Source organism: Rattus norvegicus, chromosome 6 (genome assembly GCF_036323735.1).
Source record: "Rattus norvegicus strain BN/NHsdMcwi chromosome 6, GRCr8, whole genome shotgun sequence".
Classification (NCBI taxonomy): Eukaryota; Metazoa; Chordata; class Mammalia; order Rodentia; family Muridae; genus Rattus; species Rattus norvegicus.
In genome coordinates this window covers 97,063,265-97,085,375 of record NC_086024.1, presented here as the reverse complement: position 1 = coordinate 97,085,375, position 22,111 = coordinate 97,063,265, and the positions used below count along the sequence as shown (strand labels likewise).

The following is a 22,111-nucleotide window of genomic DNA, read 5'->3' as shown; positions in this document are numbered from 1 at the left end:
GTAGTAGGAGTTTGATCCCTAAGACCCACAAAGTGTAAATAGAGTCTGACTTCCAAAAATTGTCCTGTGAACCCCACACATGTACACATACATACATGTGCACATCCACACAAAAGCTAAATAGATTTTAGTAACATTTTATTATTTTTTGTGTACATGAATGTTTTGTCCGCAAGTATGTTTGTGCACCGGGTGAATGTCTGATGCCCTCTGAGGTCAGAAAAGGGAACTGAATCCCCTGGGACAAGAGTTACAGACAGATGTGAGTTGCCATGTGGGTGCTGGAAATTGAACCCAGGTTCTCTGCGTGGGCAACAAGTGTTTCTTAACAGCAGAGCCAACTCTCCAGCTCCAGCAAAAGCAGTCTGAACCTCAGCCTTGGTGCTTTGATCTCCAACACCCACACAGTCTAATCCCTAGGGGTGGACAGGGAGAGATCATACTTTCCTGCCAGTCCCCCAAGCCTACTGTCCCAGTCATCTCCACAGCTGGGGGTTGTGACCCCAATGCAACACTAGATCCACCATAGTCCTTGCCTTTTACAGAAGGGAAAACATCTGGATAAGGCTCAGCATGAGACTCTGTGTGGTGTTTTAAGACATCTTATTATCAATAATGTGCTGCGAAGAAAATGAAGTTCACATGGCCCAGGTGACACACCAGCTAGAGCGATTAAAGTTTAGCTAACTGACGTACATGCACCTTGATCTACACCACAGCAACGTCTGATTAACACTAGTTCAAACATTTACTGCATAGAGCACTCTGCAGGTGCAAACTATAGGCCTTTGTAAACCTCCTCACTGCAATGAAAAAATAGTGACAACTTGTAAACACAGCACCAACAAATACCGGAAGAAAGAATAAAGGCAATCGCTGTGCACAGTGGCCTTTTCTCATTCAAATGATATCAAATGATCGAGATATCATTTACATGGGGTGTCAAGGGACACCAACCTGGGTGTTTTTAACTCCCGGAACTTAACAACAATTGCGTTCCAGCCCAGTTAATCTTATATTCTGATTTGGCTGAGCCATGATATTCAGCTTTTGGCCAAATGAGTATCATTTGTAATATTTTTCTAAACATAAGTGGACCATCCACGCGGGCAACCCAGTTTAACTGCTGGGTTACTTCGGTACGCTCATCTTGGTCCACACGCTTAAAGAGAAAGAAAAACAGATTAGGAAAAGGGGTGAAGGAGTGAGGGTTTGGCTCAGCTGTTGGGAACTTGCCCAGCGGGTAGAAGGACCTGGGCACAAGTCCCAGCGTGGAGTGGGGGATGGGACCCGGGGCTAGGAGCGGGCAGCATTGTTCAAAGATAGATTGTTTTGTTTCTCTCCAAGGCACCACCAAAGCCCTGAAAAGCACGTCGTCCTAAAAAGGGCTATAAAAGACTTGTTCATGCCCTCACAAGTCTTGTTGACTGCTCTCCCAACAGCAGTGCCCCAAGTAATTTTGTTTCCCATGCCTTCCATTGCAACACACCGCAGGGACGCGTAGAGTTCCAGTTCTGGAGCTCGGCGGTGTTTCCCCAAAGCCGCGGTGCAGCCCGGGACCCAGATGAAGCCCCGCCTTCGGGGACTCTCTGGGTGGAGCCCCGGGGTTGTGACCCGCGGCGTAGATGTAGGGCGCCGACCGTCTTCCGCTCGCCCACAGAGAGGGGCAGGCAAGTGACAGCCATGAGCTGGGAGCTGCTGCTCTGGCTGCTGGCGCTGTGCGCAGTGATCCTGCCCCTGGTGCAGTTCCTACGCTTCCTGCGGGCAGATGCCGACCTAACCTTGTTGTGGGCCGAGTGGCAAGGGCGACGCCCAGGTGAGCATCCTCAACTGCCTGCGCTCTAAGGGAGAGCCCCTGCAGCGAGTGGCAGAGGAGCATCCTGAGCTCCGCTGACAGGGAGCAGGGCAGAGGTCCCTCTGGGTAGGATGGAGTCTCTGTTGCCAAGCTGAGGCTTGCCCAAGGGTTGTGTGTCGGGGAGGAAGAAGCAGTAGGTAAACAGGCGTACTCACTCTGTCCCTTGTCTTAATTCGAAAATGGGACTGATTTGCCCAGACTAGGATAGAAAATGTAAACTCCAAGAGAGAACTGCAATCCTTTGATGCCTGCAGGACACAGACTTCTTCAGTAGGATCCCACGGATCCCGGGACACTATCAGGGACGGCACCATAGAGAGCAGAGTGTACCCCTTGCTTTGTAAGAGGCCCAGTTGTCTGTTCATCCCGAAGATTTTATATCCTGTGCTTTTTACTCTCCCAAAGCACTGAAAGAAAATTTGGTCTGACTCACCACCCCCTTACCTACTCATTAGGCTAAAAATTTCACAATAGAAAGCACTGAGGTGGCATTTTGCTCGGAGGGAGATCATGCTGGGTACACAAGGAGCATTGCACCTGCTTCGCTTTGGCCTACGGCTTGCTCGGTGTTTGATGTTCACTTAATGCGTGATTCACAGGCTTTGACATATCAGTCCACAGATACTGCTGTGTGTCATGTCATGTCACGTAGGCAGTGTGCTCAGCCTCGGACCTTTGGAGGGAACAATTCTTATAACACGGGCATTATTCGTATTGTTTTGTCAATACGAATACCTGCCCTAGGTAGGCTTTTTTTGATCCTTAAAGAAGTAAGTGGGATCCCATTATTCACGGTGAAAAATACACACAGAGAGCACCTGAGAAAATGTGCTTTGAAGTCGCTGGTGACTCAGAAGGTACTGTATTCAAAGTCAACGGGGCAGGAGTAGGTGAAACCTGGGTCCTGCAGACTGAGAAAAACAGGTGATAGTATTTTATGTCCCTCCCAAACTCTGGATATCCTTGCTGTCTTAGTTCTGAAGCTGCGTTTCCTTGGCTCTAACAGTTGCAGCACTGACAAAGGCAACCGCACAGTGTGCTTGTGAATTCCGTGCTGCAAAACTGAAAATGTATGGCTGTGACCTGGAGACTGTCTCTCATTATTGAGGGCAAGAATCCCTGAATACCCCATACATCTGTTAACTGTAACTCTTCACCGAGCATTGTTTAAACAGATTTGTGTCAGTTCACAGCTATCGGCTGCCTGTGGGTGTTGTTTGTGTTTGGCCTCAGTGCTTTTATTAAAATGGAAGATTTAATCCGTTTATAAATTATATGATCATATAAAAATTATTAACATGTTAATTATGTTTGAAATGTAAAAATATTAACAGCATCCAAATACATATCAAACACCAATCTGAGCTAGGCAGAGGTGTGTAAGAGGGGTGAGGGGTGTTTTGAGAGGTCTAATAGCAGCAATTGGGTGTGTTTAGTCTTAGAGAAGACAGGACTTTGGGTATGGAAGCTCCCTCACGTTAGGGAGAAGCAGCTTCCACATCTTGTGAGGGATGAGACAGAGTGGTTAAGGGCCTTGGGAGAGATTTTTCAAGCTGGGTTGGACATTAAACTCTAGGTTTCTTGTCAACTCTCAGAGTCTGTTTTCTTTTTTCTTCATGATTGCCAGATTCTATGGAAACACTTAATGAACAAAAATGGATGCTAAATTAAATTTCCCACTTCAGGATGAGAAGATGGGTTTCATATCTGTCATCACGTGAGCATAAACTTGAGCCTGAGAACATTTTTACTCTGGCTTTATATAATAGGTGTTAATTGGTGTAAAAAAAAGTTGGACTATGTTAATTGAGGCTGATTAGTAACAGTTACAAAGTAAACGGTATGTAGGGTAATGTATAAACAAGCTTTTAGTAAGCAGTTGTAAATGGCTGTCTGAGTACACATCTCTTACTTGTGCAAAGTCTTGAAAGCATTTTACCTGAAAGGAAAGCTTTGTTTACATAGTTTGGTTATTTCTAGGACAAGTTATATGTGTCCGAATGTCTAAGAAGCAGTCGGGTTTTAAAATACTGTTTAGGGCTTTGGCTATGGTTTGATGATAGTTCCAATGTTTGTTATACTCGCAGCATGGGAATCAGGCCTCAGCACTGGCGACCTAACTTGACCATGTCTGAATGTGTGCACCATAGGGCAGCAGACAGTGTGGGTTCTGTTTCAGCCAGGGTTCTTGGTGTTTATTCAGTAGATCCTTACTTATGGAGTCCTTTTGATATTCTAGTTTTTGCAAGGTGTTAGACCCCTGTTGAGATGAAGGAGGACAGAGTCACTGCCTCGGTGGATGTAATAGACTAATGTGCATAACTTACTCCAGAAGACCTCAGGTTTCTGAAGAACTCAGACTCCATGATGTTCTTGTGATGGTTTTTAATATGGAATTGTGTTAAGCTCATAGACAAGAATGGAGTAAGGGCCAGCCTAGAGAGCCTTATTGCCCCCTGTCATGGTATAAATTAGAGCCCATGAGAGACCACATGAGGTCTGGTGAGTGTTACAGAGCCTCAGTACTTAGTAGGCCCCCAGATCTTAGCACAACTGACTCCTTAAAGTACCATTCAGAGCATAAAAACAGCACCTTGGGGTTGGGGATTTAGCTCAGTGGTAGAGCGCTTGCCTAGCAAGCGCAAGGCCCTGGGTTCAGTCCCCAGCTCCGAAAAAAAGAAAAAACAAAAACAAAAACAAAAACAAAAACAGCACCTCCTGCTGAAAACGAAATAAAGAACTAATCCATCCAAGTCCATAGTTCTGGAAAAGGCTCTAAAGGGACGAACCTTGCTTTTTAGCTTCTGTAGTTCTGCTTCTGAAGTGTGTCAACCCAGAATATAGTTTTTGTGCTTAAAAGCTCATCCAAGAAAGGCTGGGGCTACCCTGGGATCCCATGCACCCAGTGTAGTTGCCAGATGGCTAATAAAGGCTTCCTATTGGCTTAAACCTAGTCTTCTGTGGTGAGGACCCACAACAGTGAGACCAGCATTAAAGCTGCTTGCTGAACAGTGTGCCCGAGTGCCACCCTGCACACCACAAAAAGGTGGAAGAAAAGAACTGACTTCTCAGATTGTCCCCCTGACTGGCACATGCACACATACCCCACCATGCATACACACCCCACCATGCACACACACCCCACCATACACACACACCCCACCATGCACACACACCCCACCATGCACACACACCCCACCATGCACACACACCCCACCATGCACACACACCCCGCCATGCACACACACCCCACCATGCACACACACCCCACCATGCACACACACCCCACCATGCACACACACCCCACCATGCACACACACCCCACCATGCACACACACCCCACCATGCACACACACCCCGCCATGCGCATGCACATGCACATGCAGTCATTATAATGTGTCATCGTAATAATGGAATTTAAACAATTAAATCCAGGAAGAGGATTGGGACAAGCGATCACACTGCTGGGAGGGTGGCACTTATGGTGCAGAGGCAGGAGGGTGAAGTGTGTGCTTCAGGCAAACAGCAAGATGCTGTCTAAACAACAGAAACAACGACAACACAGTTATAGCATACTATCGTGCCACATATGGTATTTTCAAAGGCATCTGTGGGTTTGCCTCAGAAATTAGAATTTATTGCCTTCTCATTTAGTAGAGAAGGTAATGAGTTTCTAGTCACTAGCTTTAATTTTCGTTGTCAAATAAGCAGATAAATTGAGTGAAACCATATAGTAATGAGGCTTAGCTACAAATAGATTCTAGGAGATTTACCAAGATTCCAAAATATACAATGTACAGTGTGGGCTGCTTATTAAGAATGGGGTTTGTATCCATGCTTTTCTGTTTGTTTTGTTTTAAGACAGGGTTTCTCTGTGTAGCCCTGTGCTGTCCTGGAACTCACTCTGTAGACCAGGCTGGCCTCGAACTCATAAAGATCCTACTGCCTCTGCCTTCCAAGTGCTGGGATTAAAGGTGTGCACTACCACTGTCTGGTGTCTTGCTTTCTCTCTCTCTCCCTCCTCCCGCCTCTCGCCATTGATTTTGTTTGAGACAAGGTCTCTGTGTATCCACAGAGGTCTCTGTCCTCCAGCTGATTATGTAGCCAAGGATGGCTTTGAACTTCTTACATCTTGATTCCCTTCCAGCTTCTGGGATCACAGACATGCCTGGTTTATAGAGGTGCTCCAGACTGTAATCAGCCTTTGTGTACTTGAGGCAACATTCTCACAGCTTGAGTGAATCCCCTACCAGGACACTTGAAAGTTTATGCTCCAAATATTAGAGCTTCAGACTTATATTTAGTGGTATTTTTAAAATTTTTTTTTTTTAAATTTCATTCATGTTTTACTGTTCTTTGGTAGATGGGTGACATTCATCGCATACTATCTCCCCTGTGACACTCTTCCTTCTTTAACAGAATGGGAGCTGACCGACATGGTGGTGTGGATTACTGGAGCATCAAGCGGCATTGGTGAGGAGCTGGCTTTCCAGTTATCTAAACTGGGGGTCTGTCTGGTGCTGTCAGCCCGAAGGGGGCAGGAGCTGGAGCGGGTGAAGAGAAGATGCCTGGGTGAGTCAACTCCTAGCAACCGCCGTGCTTCCTAGCAGTGAGAACCCAGACTTAGTGCAGCTTCGCAAGTGAGGGAAGGAGGGATTGTCCTGCGCAGTTCGCACTGGCTCCGGAGCTTCGCGCATGCGTACTGCCCAGACCTCCTTTTCTGTCACCTCTTAAGCAGCCCTGGTTACTTGGCTTTTTGTTCTTTCCAGCCAACCTTCCATTATTGTTTTTATACCAACTTTTGATATTGAGTGGTGAGAAAGCTGGTGCTGGTGGACTTTAATGACTCAGGTCTTTCCTTCAGAACAGGGCCTCATGGGCGCAACTAAGGAAATGTACTTAGGAATGAATTCATTTTGCCTTATGTCATATATTAAAGTTATGGGTGGTGTGTGTGTGTGTGTGTGTGTGTGTGTGTGTGTGTGTGTGTGTGTGTGTGTGTGTGTGTGTGTATGGGTGCGTGTGTGTGTGTGTGTGTGTGTGTGTGTATGCGTGTGTTGTGTTCGGATGGATAAAATGAAAGGAAAGTAATAAAGTTTAAAAATGAACTGTAGGCAATACTTTCTATATTCACACAGTTCTAATCTTGTCACCTTCACTTAATAGACACTTCAGGAGCTGTTTAACATTTATATAGTCTTAAATCTCTGTCTCTCTGTGTACATGCACACACACACACACACACACACACACACACACACACACACGAGTGTGCTTCTTTATGTGTTATCTCTGTCTGCTATTCTTTCACTATCTTTTGCTTTGCTGACTACATTAACCCAGGGATATAAAAGATACAAGAGTCTTTGCCCCATCTCAGCAGTCACAGGCTCTCTTCATGATGCCACTTGTGTTTTATTTCTATGCCTTTTTGAAATGGCTATTGGTCCTCCACCGCAGAGACCTGTAAGGCCTGCTTAAAAGCCTGTCAGCAATGCTGAGCTGTGAGGACCCCTGGCTCCCATTTCTCTGTGTGGTCACTGGTACAAGACTTGCCAGGTTTTTAGTCACGTTCTTTCTTGTCTTTGCCCACAAAGGCAAAGAACACATTCCTCTCCCAGTCTGTGTACTTGCTGGTTTTTTTTTTTTAACTGTTTCTTATTTTATATTAAAAAGTCCAGAATAATCCAATTCAGTTCTTCCTCTGGTGATGGAAATAGAGAGAATTGATTATGTCTCAATGTCTTTAGGTAGGAAACGTCTGAAGGACTGCACGTCTTTCCTTATTTACTGTCTGGAGTTCTTGGTCTTGGGGAAGAAGCTTCTACCCATCATCCACTACTGGCCTTCTCAGCTGTTACTGATTTATAGTATAGCCCCCCTCCCCCTCAGTGTTTCAAGACAGAGTTTCTCTGTGTAGCCCTGGCTGTCCTGGAACTGTAGACCAGACTGGCCTTGAAGTCAGAAATCCACCTGCTCTGCCTCCACCTCGGCCTGTGCTTCCTGAGTGCTGGGATTAAAGGTGTGCTCCACCACTACCCGGTGTCTGCTATAAACTTTAGAAACAGATTTATGTGTAATTATGTGTATATGTGTGTGTCTGAACATCTGAGTGCAGGTATCCTTGGAGGCCATACTGGAGCTGGAATTATAGGTGGTTGTGACATGGGTGCTAGGAATGAAACTCAGGTCCTCTGGAAAAGTGGTGCACGCTCCTAACCATTGACACCTTGCACAGCATCTCCCACCTTCCCGTCAGTGAGAGATGCTTAGGAAGTGCCGCCTCGAATGAGTTCACTGCCGCCTTCTTGTGGAGTAGAGGTTAAATTTAACAGGGAAGCTGAGGTCAGTGAAACTGGGATGGCTTGCTTACTGTCCTTGTGTCTTTTCCAGAGAATGGCAATTTAAAAGAAAAAGATATACTGGTTCTGCCCCTTGACTTGACTGACACAAGTTCCCATGAGGCAGCGACCAAAGCCGTTCTGCAGGAATTTGGTAAAGTAAGTTGCATTTTATGTTTGTGAAGCATGGATGGTATTGCTTGTCTGTCTCTCCACAGAACTGCCAAAGGGATTTCCAACTGTGGATCCCCTTCAAAGGGAGAGACAGAGGGAGCACATGCTGAGAGGCCAGGGCTGTGAACTGGCTGTAGCTACTTAGTGCATTCATCCCTTCCCAAGCACTAATTTCCTCATGCAGTGTGAGTGTAGTTAACATCTACTGATGCTTTTCTTCTTCTGATACTGGTTACTTCAAATGGAAAGTCCACGGTCAATTCTGCTTATTCTCTGTGTCTCTCTCTGTCTCTGTCTCTGTCTCTGTCTCTGTCTCTCTGTCTCTCTGTCTCTCTGTCTCTCTCTCTGTCTCTCTCTGTCTCTCTGTTCCTTTCTCTTCCTTCCCTCTTCCCTTCTTCCATTCCCTTTCCTTCCTTTATTCTTTTCTTTCTTTTTCCCTCCTTCCTTCCCTCCCTCCCTCCCTTCCTTCCTTTCCTCTTCCCTTCTTCCATTCCCTTTCCTTCCTTTCTTTTTCTCCTCTCTCTCTCTCTCTCTCTCTCTCTCTCTCTCTCTCTTTTGTAATAGGCCATTCTGGAACTCACTCTGAAGTCCAGCCTGGCTTTGAACTCATGAGATCTGCCTGCCTCTGCCTCACAAGTGCGGGACTTAAAGATATGGGCTGTACCATCTATTTTCTCTTATTTTATTTTTTAGCTGCTACTAGACCCACACAACTGTCCCATTTGCTCTTCGGATTACCAATATGAGTAATTGTTTTCTTACACTGCCTTTAAGAACCCATTTTCTGATTCTTAGATTGACATTTTGGTCAACAACGGTGGAAGATCCCAGCGTTCCTTAGTTCTGGAAACCAACTTGGAAGTCTTCAAGGAGCTGATGAATCTGAACTACTTAGGGACGGTGTCCTTGACCAAGTGTGTTCTGCCTCACATGGTAGAGAGGAAACAAGGGAAGATTGTTACTGTGAATAGCCTTGCGGGAATTGCATCGGTGTCCCTTTCCAGTGGCTACTGTGCCAGCAAGCATGCTCTTCGGGTAAGGTGGCTCACACGTAAGTGGGAAAGCTGACCTCTATGTGTGTTTGGGGTGTAAGACTGAGTGGATGTGCTGATTGGAACTGGGACTGAGGCAAGAGAAGCTGACATCTCGCCTTAGGTAATAAAAGGAATGTTTAAGCCACATCACATCACAGCTGCTTAGAACTCATCAACCCATCAATACAGGCTCTGAGCACTTGTACTGTAGAATATGCTGTATCAGACCCTGGGGATGTAAGGATGAGGCAGTTCTTCCCTTAGATGATCTACTGAGTCCTCCACCTTTCACCTTACTCTGAGCCCCACCACATCCTCACGGCAACTCGACCTTACCGCTCCTTTCTTCTCTGTGTCCCAGGACGTGCAGGTTTTGTGGTCCTCGGTCTGTGACTTCTGTTTCCTTCCCCTTTCCTTGTTCTTTAGTTTCTCCTGTCTCTCTGTGTGTGCTTAGCCCTGGGCCCATCTCTCTTAGGGAACATGTGCCTTTGTTTCTTGTGGTTTCTTTGGAAGAAGACATTCTGATTAGGTCAATGACTAAGAGAAAAGCTTCATTTATGTTAGATGTCTCATGAGACTGAAATAGCAGAATGGAACGAGCTTTTCATTTTGGCTTGAGAGTAAATGTGAAGAGAGAGTAAATTCTCTGAGACGATAAGGAAACACATATATTGGAAGGAGAGTTTTAGTGGCTGTCCCACCGCTGGCATGTGAGACTCAGTGGTGCAGGTCACCATGCTTTCCCAGAAACTGAAGATGTAGTTCAGCAGGACCCATCTCTACCATGCAGGACCGACAGTGCATAGTGATGAAAGGTTGCAGCTCAGATTTAATCAGGGCCTGTCAATCAACCTTCCGCAGAGACAGTCCCATCTCAGAAAGGCAGCTGCTGTAGAGTACAGACCCTATCTGTTGGCTATTGATATGTAGTCTCATAAGACATACAGGATGTTGTTAATAAGACACAGGTAAGCTGTCTGGCCTGCCCTTCTCGACTCTCTGTTTTATTATTGGGTTGGATCCTCTGACAAAAATGTGGGCAGTTGTAGCAGAAGTCATAGCAGTAGGTGTAACAGAAGTCATAGCAGAAGTCATAGCAGTAGCTATAAAAGAACTCATAGCCATACTTAGGTAGATGAAATGCTAAGACTAGGGGCTTTTCTATTGTTCTGGACTGTCTCTTCTAGCACAGGCTGATCTTGAGCTCCAAATCCTGCCTTTATCCCCCAAGAGCTGGCCTCAGAGGCACTTACCACCATATCCCAGGAAGCCTTTTTAAAGAACACATTTCCTTCCCATATTCCTAGAAGTTATAGTGAACTTCTTAAAAAGTATTTTTTTTTATTTTTGTCTGCGTACCACATGCATACAATACCCATGAAAACCACAAGAGGGCACTAGAGTCCCTGGAACTGGCGTTACAGATGGCTATGAGCTGCCAAGTGGATTCTGGGAGGCAAACTTAACCACTGAGCTATTTCCCATCTCTGACAGTGAACTTTTTTTTTTTTTTTTAAAGATTTATTTATTTTATTATATATAAGTACACTGTAGCTGTCTTCAGATACACCAGAAGAGGGCATCGGATCTCTTTACAGATGGTTGTGAGCCACCATGTGGTTGCTGGGAATTGAACTCATGACCTCTGGAAGAGCGGTCGGACGCTCTTAACCGCTGAGCCATCTCTCCAGCCCGACAGTGAACTTTTAATGGCTGAAGGGTGAACGCAGTATGCCAGGAGAGGGCTCAGCGTCTGCCTGGCTGCTTGGTTCCCTCTGTCTGTCTTACAGGAAGGATAAAAGTATAGGAGCTCTTTATTCTTTTACCAAGTACTTTGTTTTGGACCCTCTGTGAGGTAGGCACTGTGTGACTGTTTTATCACACTATTTCTGGGGAGACATGAACAACAGCTGCTTATCCCAGATAAGGAGCAGATGACAAGATCAAGTATGGCTACTACCAAAGTTCAACTTAGTGAACCAATGAGTTTTATTGGTGTTACTTACAGGAGTTTGGGTGAGGAATTACTTTCAGAAACAGAAATGACCCAATGACAGCTGCACCACCAAAGCCCATCCCAGCATGGTTGACAGCTCACAAGCTGGGAAACCTGGAGCACGAGGCACAGACTGCAAACCGCTCAATAGATTGGAGAGTGTCAGGGGTTGGGGATTTAGCTCAGTGGTAGAGCGCTTAAGGCCCTGGGTTCAGTCCCCAGCTCCGAAAAAAAAAGAAAAAAGAAAAAAAAAAGATTGGAGAGTGTTTTTTTTCCAAGTAGCTCAGTTGATCTGAGCCTTTCCCAGGCAGCTTGTCTTGTCTCTGTTTCTGACAACTAGCTCAGCTTGTCTGAGAGCATCTCTTAGCAGTTCTGACAGTGAATGTGTGCTGGGAGTGGGAGGGGCCTAGTGAATCTGGTCAATTTCAGGGACTTCCTAAAGTTATTTTGAGTTGTTTACTTTCTTAATTTAAGGAGTTTTGCTTCAGGATGGAATGTTTCATTTTCCCTTTGAACATTCTGTTTTACCTCCTTTCAAAAATCCTGCCTCTGAAGGGGCTTTCCTCCATTTTTTTTTAAGATTTATTTATTTATTATATGTGAGTACACTGTAGCTGTCTTCAGACATACCAGAAGAGGGCATCGGATCCCATGACAGATGGTTGTGAGCCACCATGTGGTTGCTGGGATTTGAACTCAGGACCTCTGGAATAGCAGTCAGTGCTCTTAAATGCTCAGCCATCTCTCCAGTCCCCATCCTCCACAGTTTTAATATCAAAGGAAACTGCTACACAAAACTCAGCCTGACAGCAGGAACCCCCATCATCTCTGTGCTAGTCAGAGTTTAGAGCAGACAGCGAGTTAATGTTGTTAGATTGTGTACAAATGAACCATGACCTTGCCTTTTAGAGTCCCAGTTCTACTCCATTTTTCTTGTTTTTCCCTGACAGTCCCATAGAGCATGCTTTGGCCCCTAACTTCCTTATTTGCTGAGGATGGCTTTGAACCTCTGATCCTCCTGCTTCTTCCTTTCTATGGAGGGGTTACTAGTGTGAACCACCATACCCAACATCCAGTCTTTAAAATAATGCAGGCACATTCTCCTAATTAAGGAAAATAAATGTGGGGAAGAAAGTATCTGTTTCTATTGGTTGGGAATGGTCTGTGTCTTTGAGTGCAGAAGGTTTAGCTTGGTCCTTGGAAGGTCTTGCATTGGGTGGTCACATCATATTTGTGACTAGTCCTATACTTGGCATTTCTTCAAGAAAGACTGGTTCTCCACTGGATAAAATAGTAATGTAAATTGAGAAACTGAATTTCTCTGTGTTTCTTAGTTGTTTTTCTCCTTTGCCCAACAATTGCACATTTGGTCTTTTTGGGCACTTGAAGAAGTCCCTGTCAGTGATCTTGTGTGAGCAGAGGACTCTTTTTGGAGTGGGCGATGGGTGTTTGTGCACAGAACGAGTGTGGGTTTCTTTCTGGGAGCCTTCCCCTTCCTTGCCTGCTCTGATTACATTGCTAACAAAAACCAGTTTCCAGACAGTGAACCATTAGTCCTCCTGGGATGTCTGCTGGAGGTTATTTTTAGGCTTATAGGTAAAATAATGCCTAATCGATGGGGCTGGAGAGATGGTCCAGCCATTAAAGGTAAGTATTGCTCCTGTATAGAACCTGAGGTTGGTTCCCAGCACCCAAGGTGGGGACTCACGTTTGCCTCTAACTCTAGTTCCAGAGGGATCAGACATTCTAAGCAGGTGACTTCATTCACTCATGCACAGTGAAAGGCTTGCAACTCTGACGGGTAAGGTTTCTGGGATGGAGGTGCTTGGCCCTGAGTAGCATCCTGGTAGTTAAGTAGGAGCCAAAGAATACCACAAAATCACAGAACACTGTTGTTAAATATCGTTGTTGTTAAATATTGGCCTGTGCCCGTCCAGATAGTGCACACCAAACCAACACGGTTCCATGTGGACAGATTTAATGGGAGAACGAGACAAGGGGGAGGGGCAGGAGAAGCAAGAGAAAGAGGAGGAGGTCAGAAGAAGTCTGCCTTTTATTTAGAATGTGATGGAACTACTCCCAGGTGGAGGTTGGAATTAAACTAAAGGAATTCTTGGGAATGTATGGCCATTGCCATGGCAACAGTGACCAAATGGTGTCCCTGCTGAAGGCAATTCCTGATACCAACATACACAACAAACTTCACAGAAGAGACTTCCTGGGAGGAGAAAACCCAGGAGGGTGACTACCTCTGCTCCATCGAGAACTGAGCAAGACACAGTCTTTATTTTCATATGGTTTCTTGGTGTGTGTGTGTGTGTGGGGGGGTGGGAGATGGTGGAGGTGGAAGTGGGGGAGTTTTTAAGGGTGGAAATTTCTGAAGTGGGGATTGGTGGAATTTCAAGCCAAGCCCAGCTCAGGGATAAGTTTTGGTAGGTTTTCAAATTTGGAAGTGGTTGCCCTACATATAGCTACATACAAGCACACACACACACACACACACACACACACACACACACACACACACCACACACACACACACACAATTAAAATTAACAAAAATAAATCTTTAAAAAAAAAAAAACAGTCTTTGTGGAGGCCTGCTGAGAATTCTAAGCACTTGGGAGGCTGAGAGAAGAGATCTGGGCATTTAAGACTGTACACAAGTTCGAAGCTAGCTGGGCACACTTAGACCGCTGTCTTCGAATGCAGTGTAAAAAGGGTGCTGTCGAGATGGCTGACTAGGGAAATGCTTGCCGTGAAGCTTTAGAGTCTGCACTCACGTTCTTCCCTGCACACTGGGCCCTGCCATGCCACCCCTAAGAAACAAGTAAATATTTAACTGTAAACATACCAGAGATATAAGTGTTAGAGCCCTTGCCTAATGAGTACAAGGTTATAGGTTCAATCACCAATGAGGCAAGATGTCAAAAGGGATAAATGACTGGATAAATAAATAAAGCCCTGATAGGCGTACGTCAGAACTACCTGTTTACTCCAGAGCATCTTTTTAGATAACATATTATCTTTTTATTCTTCTTCCTTTCCTTTTCCGCTTATGTTCCTGTTTTGTGGTCCTTAGGGATTTTTCAATGCCCTCCATAGTGAGCTTGGCAAATATCCAGGCATAACACTTTGCAACGTTTACCCAGGGCCTGTGCAGTCTAATGTTGTGAAGAACGCCCTAACTGAAGAATTAACGAAGGTAAAAAAATCTAGGAGGGAAATCCCCACCCTTTAATACCCATGTCTGCTTCATCATGTATACCAGGCATATTTGGAAACTGACACCGTTAAGGACGGTGTTCAGGTCACTGGGTAGTACTTCAGTGCCTTGCTTTAACACCAGCTTGTTAACACTCGTAAGTGGCTCACCAGCATGGATCCATTACCCTCATTAAGAATGTCCTTTCATCTCTTTCCATTTCCTCCCCGTGATTCCACTTGCTAAGCATAAGATATGTTTTATGTTGTACGGTGCTGACCATCGAAGCCAGGGCCTCACCTGTTCTAAGTGATTGTATTACCTCTGAACTGCACACTCTTTTCCCCTAGTGTAAATCTTGGTAGTTTGATATTTCTGAAAATGTGATAATAAAATAGGCATTTTTGCCCTATTATGAGAAAATTGTGATTAAGAGTAGAGAGCCTTCAGCACATGTAATCTTACCTGGTAAATGTCTAACTCCTTTTAGGCTCTTTGAAATATCGTAATTTAGAACCCTTCAGCGACACCTATGAAGTCCCCTCCAGACCCCAGTTGTCAAATCGCATCCTGTGGGTCCCTTCCTCACTGTTAACCTCTTGTTGACTTTCAGCCCATGAGAGAGAATATAGACCAGAGTTACAAGATGCCGACAAGCCGCTGTGTGCGGCTGATGCTCATCTCCATGGCCAACGATCTGAAGGAAGTTTGGATCTCTGACCAACCCATATTGTTGGGTGCATACATTTGGCAGTATATGCCAACCTGGGCCTTATGGCTAACCTGCAAGTTGGGGGAGAAAAGAATCCAAAACTTTAGGAATAATTTGGTAAGAGCAATTTTCTATTTCTTCACAATATTGTTTGGATCCTGAGGGGGTGGGGGGGAAGAAGTCGTTTTCAAAGTTTTAAAAAGATTTTTGTTGTTGTTTTTCTGACTGTACAACAGTCTCATGGATAAAATACCAAAGAATGTAGAACAGATTCTATACCCATACAGCGTATTGGATGGTTTCATCACATGGCTTCTAATCTGGAAGAGTGAACTTCGTATAGGGTTAAATCAAAACAAAGGTTGCCAGCATCTCTTTCCATCAATGTTTGGAAAAGCCCCTCACGCTGTCTGTCCTGTCCTATGATTTTACTTGCTTTAGGACTATCTTTCTAAATAAACATATATGGTGGCTGATCTCTCTCTCTCTCTCTCTCTCTCTCTCTCTCTCTCTCTCTCTCTCTCTGTCTGTCTCTCTCTCTGTCTCTCTCTCTCCCCACAGGACAGTGACTATGCCCCATTTTGAACTATCATTTGTTACAGGATTTTAGCAGAGCTGTTATATCTGGCAGGAATCTGCAGTGATGACACCTGGGCTTGGAAGTAGGCTTTCATCAATGATTGTTTGAGATTTTACGGGCTATTCCCTTGAAAGTGTGAGGCTTTGCCTATCTTAGTCTGGAGACAGGCCTGGCAAACCAGAAAGTCTCCTGAGAATTGCTTAGGTATGCATGTCTTTCAAGATAGCCCCTAGGTCAGGTAAGAGGTTGTGGTATGCAGAAATTGACTCGAAAAAGATGCCTTTTGTATAAAAATAAAAAGCGTCAATAAGGCTATCCAGTTCAGTTCCAGGGAGGCTGCTCCCTTGCTGCTAAGAAGCCTGAATTCATCCTGTAGTTCTCTCTTTCTTAGATGGATCCTCTCAAGTAACCCACCAACACAAACAACTATTTTTATCTGTCTTTTGGTAAATTCTTGGATGAGTAATTGCTTACCCTTCCCAAAAAGTAAACCACATTTAGGGGTTAACGAGTTGCCTTGTTTTTTCTTGCAAAGAGTATATCAAAAGCTCATAAATAATTTCAGAGTCACATCCATATTTTTCTCTTTCTCCCTCCCTTCCTTTCTTATCTACCTACTCCTGACGACCCTTGACCTCCCTACATAAACCAAGCTGGCTTCAGACTTGGAGAGCTCCCTCTGCCTCTTCCTCCCCAGTGCTGGGGTTAACAGTGTGCACCATCACAATCAGCCAGATAATTAAATCCTAGATACTCTGATCTCTTTTGTGTACTCTTAGGCTATCAGTGGGTGTGATCCTGAGAAGGAAGAAGAAGAGCACTCACTGTTTAAGAGAAGGAAAGAATTGACGCCATCTTTGCCCTGTGCTAAGCCACAGGGCAGCATCTGCCAGTGCATGTAGATATTGGTGTGATGGTTTACTTCCAGTTAAAGTTTGCTAGAGGATTACAAAGCTCACCATTGATTGAATGATGATATAGTTCATTAAACAGAGACACTTGGTTCTCAGACACAGGTCAAGAAGCAGAAGGTCTGGTTCTGGTTGATGCTCCTCTTATTCTTTTACAGGATCCAGACTCGCAATATACATTGTGGAAGCCAAAGAGGGATTGAAAGAGCCACCAGGGATGACTGAGCCATTTGTTGAGGATGACAAACAGCATATGCACAGTAAGCGTGCACACAGAAGGCAGGCCAGTGACTACTTTTGAGTTTAGTTTTTGATACAACTTTCTATTCAGTATGTGATGAATAATAAAGCTTTGTCCTCTATCTTGTATTTGTACCAGAGTATGTGGTACCTTCTTGAATAAAATAACACTTAACATATTTAAGAATGCAGATTTGGAATATCATCCTGAGTGAGGTAATCCAATCACAAAAAACACACATGGTATCACTCATTGATAATTGGATATTAGCCCAAATGCTCGAATTACCCAAGATGCACAGACCACATGAAACTCAAGAAGGATGACCAAAATGTGGGTTCTTCACTCCTTCTTTAAAAGGGGAACAAGAATACCCATAGGAGGGGATAAGGAGGCAAAGTTTAGAACAGAGGCAAAAGGAACACCCATTCAGAGTCTGCCCCACATGTGGCCCATACATATACAGTCACCAAACTAGATAAGATGGATGAAGCAAAGAAGTGCAGGCTGGCAGGAACTGGAGCAAGATCTCTCCTGAGAGACACAGCCAGAGCATGTCAAATACAGAGGCAAAGGCCAGCAGCAAACCACTGAACTGAGAACAGGACCCCCAGTGGAGGAACTAGGGAAAGAACTGAAAGAGCTGAAGGGGCTTGAGACCCCATAAGAACAACAATGCCAACCAACCATAGCTCCCAGGGACTAAACCACTACCCAAAGACTATACATAGACTCACCCATGTCAGTCTCCAACTTCATAGGTAGCAATGAATAGCTTTGTTGTGGCACCCGTGGAAGGGGAAGCCCTTGGTCCTGCCAAGGTTGGACCCCCCAGTGTGAGGTGTTGTTGGGAGAGGGGTGGTAATGGGGGGCGGGTGGGGAGGGAAACACCCATACAGAAGGGAAGGGGAAGGGGTAAGGGTTAGGGGGCTGATGGACAGAAAACTGGGAAAGGGAATAGTGTTTGAAATGGAAATAAGAAATACCTAATTTAATAAAAATGGAAGAAAAAAAAAAGAATGCAGGGGTTGGGGATTTAGCTCAGTGGTAGAGCGCTTGCCTAGGAAGCGCAAGGCCCTGGGTTCGGTCCCCAGCTCTGAAAAAAAGAACCAAAAAAAAAAAAAAAAAAGAATGCAGACTTACAATGTTGTTAACAGAAACTGAAAGGTAGAAGTTTTAAGGTTGGCCCCCTAGACAAAAGTTTAGAGCAGAAGAAAGAAACTGGTGGGCCTTGGGGGTTAAATGAGTGAGGGTCTCCCCGCTCCGGGGGTTTTTCATTTGGGGGCTCCTCCGGAATTGGCGACCACCCTCGTCTCCGAAGACCCACTTGGAGGTGAGATAACATCTGTGTCTTTGTATATCTGTGCTGGCTAAACTCTGGGTCTGTATTTGCTTGTGAATTCTGGTTTTGCAGTTGCTCATGTCTCAGGAGAGATGGCGGGTGTGAGTGGTAGACGTGCCGGGGGATCATTGACTGTGTTGCCCTGGGAGACGTTCTAGGAAATCTGGGGAAACCCCAAAGACACCCGGGAGATTCCCATGTGGGTACCAGTGAGGACACAGTAGTTGTGTAGTTCTCCTGGATTGGAGAAATCTTCACGCCCTCCTGGACATCTGTATTTCCAGAGTGGTCTTTGTGTGTCTTAGGTCTTTGTTTTGTGTTACTTGTGACTTTGATGATGGGACTCCTCTGAGTTTGATTTTAGAACACTGGAATGAAGTTAGGGCTAGAGCACACAACTTGTCAGTTGAGATTAAGAAGGGACCGTGGCAGATGTTTTGCTCCTAGGAGTGGCCGACATTTGATGTCGGATGGCCTCCAGAGGGCACCTTTGACTTAACCATTATTTATTTATTTTTTATTAACTTGAGTATTTCTTATTTACATTTCGAGTGTTATTCCCTTTCCCGGTTTCCGGGCAAACATCCCCCTAATCCCTCCCCCTCCCCTTCATTATGGGTGTTCCCCTCCCCATCCTCCCCCCATTGCCGCCCTCCCCCCAACAATCTAGTTCACTGGGGGTTCAGTCTTAGCAGGACCCAGGGCTTCCCCTTCCACTGGTGCTCTTACTATTAACCGTTATTTTTGATCTGCTCTCCTTCATCTATCTGTCTTTGGTGTCCCCTGGGGAAGGAGGAGTGAAGTGAAATCCACTCCCCTTCATCTGTCTTTGGTGAGCTCATGGAAGCTCCCGTCTGAATCAGTTCAGTTTTGTGGCAATCTTTTGTCGGCCGCTTATTTTTTGTTTTTCTGCGCACTACTGTTTTTTGTCTGTTAGTCTTTTGATTGTTTTTCTGTGTGACTGAATGCTATTTGTCTTCTTTTTCGGACCTCTATTTTCTGGACTCTCTTCTTGTTTTCTCACCATTCCACTTGAGATGCTTGTTAGTAGCTGTTACAGATCCTCTTCACCACTGAGGAAATACAGAATCCTACTAGAGGCAAGAAAGAATGTTCCAGACATGGATGGAAGGCCCTCACTCCTGCCTGTTGACTTCAATATGCCTGAAGGTAGGGAATGCTACAAGTCTTTTGCCAGGCTCCAATGGTTGGTCTCTGAGGGGCTAGAAAATGCCCCACCAATTTGGCTAAGGTAAAGAAAAAATATGACGAAAAAGTTGGAGAAACTTGAGGGGTTAAGCTATGTTGCTGAGAGAGTTAGTGTAAGTTGCAGAAAAAATAAGGTTGAAGTGTGGTTCAGGGTCTGTGCACAAGAGTGGATAGTACCTGGTAGCTGTAGGGGAAGATGCAGAAGATATCATAACAGAGAGACTGAAAAAGAGAAAGAAAGGGGTTGGGGATTTAGCTCAGTGGTAGAGTGCTTGCCTAGGAAGCGCAAGGCCCTGGGTTCGGTCCCCAGCTCCGAAAAAAAGAACCAAAAAAAAAAAAAAAAAAAAAAAAAAAAGAGAGAGAGAAAGAAAAAAGAAGACAAAAGAGAAAGCCAGAGAGCTAAAGAGAGATAAAAGGCAGGAGAGGAACTTATTAGAGGGACTACAAAGACAGTACCTGGCAACAGAAGAGAATTCCTGACTGTAGTTCAGTGTGCCTATTATAAGAAAAAAGGTCACTAGGTCAGGGATTGCCCCAGGATAGAGGGGAAGCCTACCCAGTGTTTTGTGGATATAGGGGCCAAACACTCTGTGCTCCTACGCCCCAATGGGCCCGTGTCCATCAAAAGACTTTGGGTACAGGGGGGTACCAGCAAAAACAATACTTATGAACTACCCGAAGAACAGTGGACCTTGGTGAGGACTGGGTAACCCATTACTTCATTATCATCCCTGACTGCTCCTATCCCTTGCTCATGAGAAATTTGCTCTCCAAAATGGCTTGTGTGGGCTGAAATGGCTGGGTGAGGCCATGTGTATGCATATCTGCAGACTGTGTATGTGGACCTTTAGACCTGTCTCAGTGTACCAGTACCTGATGCTGGGAGATGTGTAGCTTAGTGCCAGTCTGCCTGGAACACACCCTCTCCTGCCAGCCGGTCACTAACAATTATCACCCAATCCACGACTTAAACTGTGGTAGAGTGGCTTATGTTTTCCCTTTGAATGGAATGTCCCAGAGGATGGGACCACTGGTCAGTTGACATGGACTAGATTCTCCACCTGTTGGGGGCAATCTGGTCACCATGCTGCCCAACCCTGACCTGGAGCCACAACAGCAGAAGCCCATGGGTGGAGGAAAGACCTCTGTGACTGACTGATCAACCCCTGCTAAAAGCCGAGGCTACCTTGTCTACAGACAGGAATAGTTCTCTTCATGAAGGTCAGAGATGAGTGGGTACTGCCATGGTGGACAATTCAAATGTCATCTGAAATGGACGAACCTCTACCCCCAAGCACATCAGTGCAGATGCCTTTGCCATCTCTTGGATTCCCTGATGAAGCCAACAACTGTGAATATTGTTCATTGCCCAGGACATCAGGAGGGAAGAGATTCAGTGGCATGGGGCAATAACAAATCAGATCAAATGGCTCGAAAAATGGCTATGCAGGAGCCTATCCTGATTGCAGGTCCACAAGAGACAGCCACTGGGAAGTGAGATCAGACTAAGGTATGGCCTCACTTAGAATTAACAACAGAAGAAAAGGCCCAAATTGCTTAAAAAAAAAAAAAGACAATGGCACACTTGAGGGGAAAGCTATACTCCCCAGAGACTCACTTTGCCAAATACACAGATGGACTCATTTAGGGGATTAGAAGCTGGGCTGGAGAGATGGCTCAGCAGTTAAAAGCACCCGACTGCTCTTCCAGAGGTCATGAGTTCAATTCCCAGCAACCACATGGTGGCTCACAACCATCTGTAAAGAGATCCGATGCCCTCTTCTAGTGTATCTGAAGACAGCTACAGTGTACTTATATATAATAAATAAAATGAATCTTTAAAAAAAAAAAGAAGCTTACCCATGTAGTTAAGATATATGTAATAGACTCTAAGATTTTAGCCAGAGAGACAGTAGAAAAGTGTGAGGTATGTCAGCAAGTAAATGCTTACCAAGCAAACAGGGCAAAAAGACCTAGGAAATTTAGTGAGAAGTTGAAGTAAACTTCACTGAGATAAAACCAGGAAAATGTGGTTACAAATATCTCCTAGTGCTTGTATATACCTTTTCAGGAATAGATAGAAGCTTTCCTCACCAGGCAAGAGACAGCCTCAGTAGTCATCAAGAAGATACTGGAAGATATCTTCCCTGGTTTGGAGTGTCCAAGGTAATCAGGTCAGACAATAGCCCTGCTTTTGTTGCCAAAGTAAGCCAGGGTGTGGCCAGATATTTATAGGTCGAGTGGAAATTACATTGTATCTACAAACCTCTAAGTTCAGGACACGTAGAGTGAATAAATAAAACTCGAAAAGAGACCCTGACCAAATTGACCATGGAGACTGGCGCAGACTGGGTGGCACTCCTTCCCTCTTACTCTGGAATATCCCTTCCAGATTCAGCCCTACCCCTTTGAGATCTTATATGGGGCCTCGACTCCTCTGACTCTATTAGATGATGTTATTGAACCATCATTTCATAGTAATAATGATTTATATGCCAGGCTAAAAGACCT

The 22,111-nt window shown here is 45.0% G+C and overlaps 1 protein-coding gene across 1 annotated transcript; it reads left to right on the top strand.

Moving 5' to 3' along the window:
- Positions 1-1,631: 1,631 nt before the first annotated feature.
- On the top strand, positions 1,632-17,227 carry Dhrs7 (dehydrogenase/reductase 7). Its single transcript, NM_001271394.1, has 7 exons — positions 1,632-1,816; positions 6,275-6,427; positions 8,249-8,355; positions 9,166-9,405; positions 14,483-14,605; positions 15,219-15,434; positions 16,967-17,227. Exons 1-7 carry the CDS (start codon positions 1,684-1,686, stop codon positions 17,009-17,011), a joined length of 1,017 nt encoding a protein of 338 aa, NP_001258323.1. The 5' UTR covers positions 1,632-1,683; the 3' UTR covers positions 17,012-17,227.
- The last annotated feature ends 4,884 nt before the right edge of the window (positions 17,228-22,111 follow it).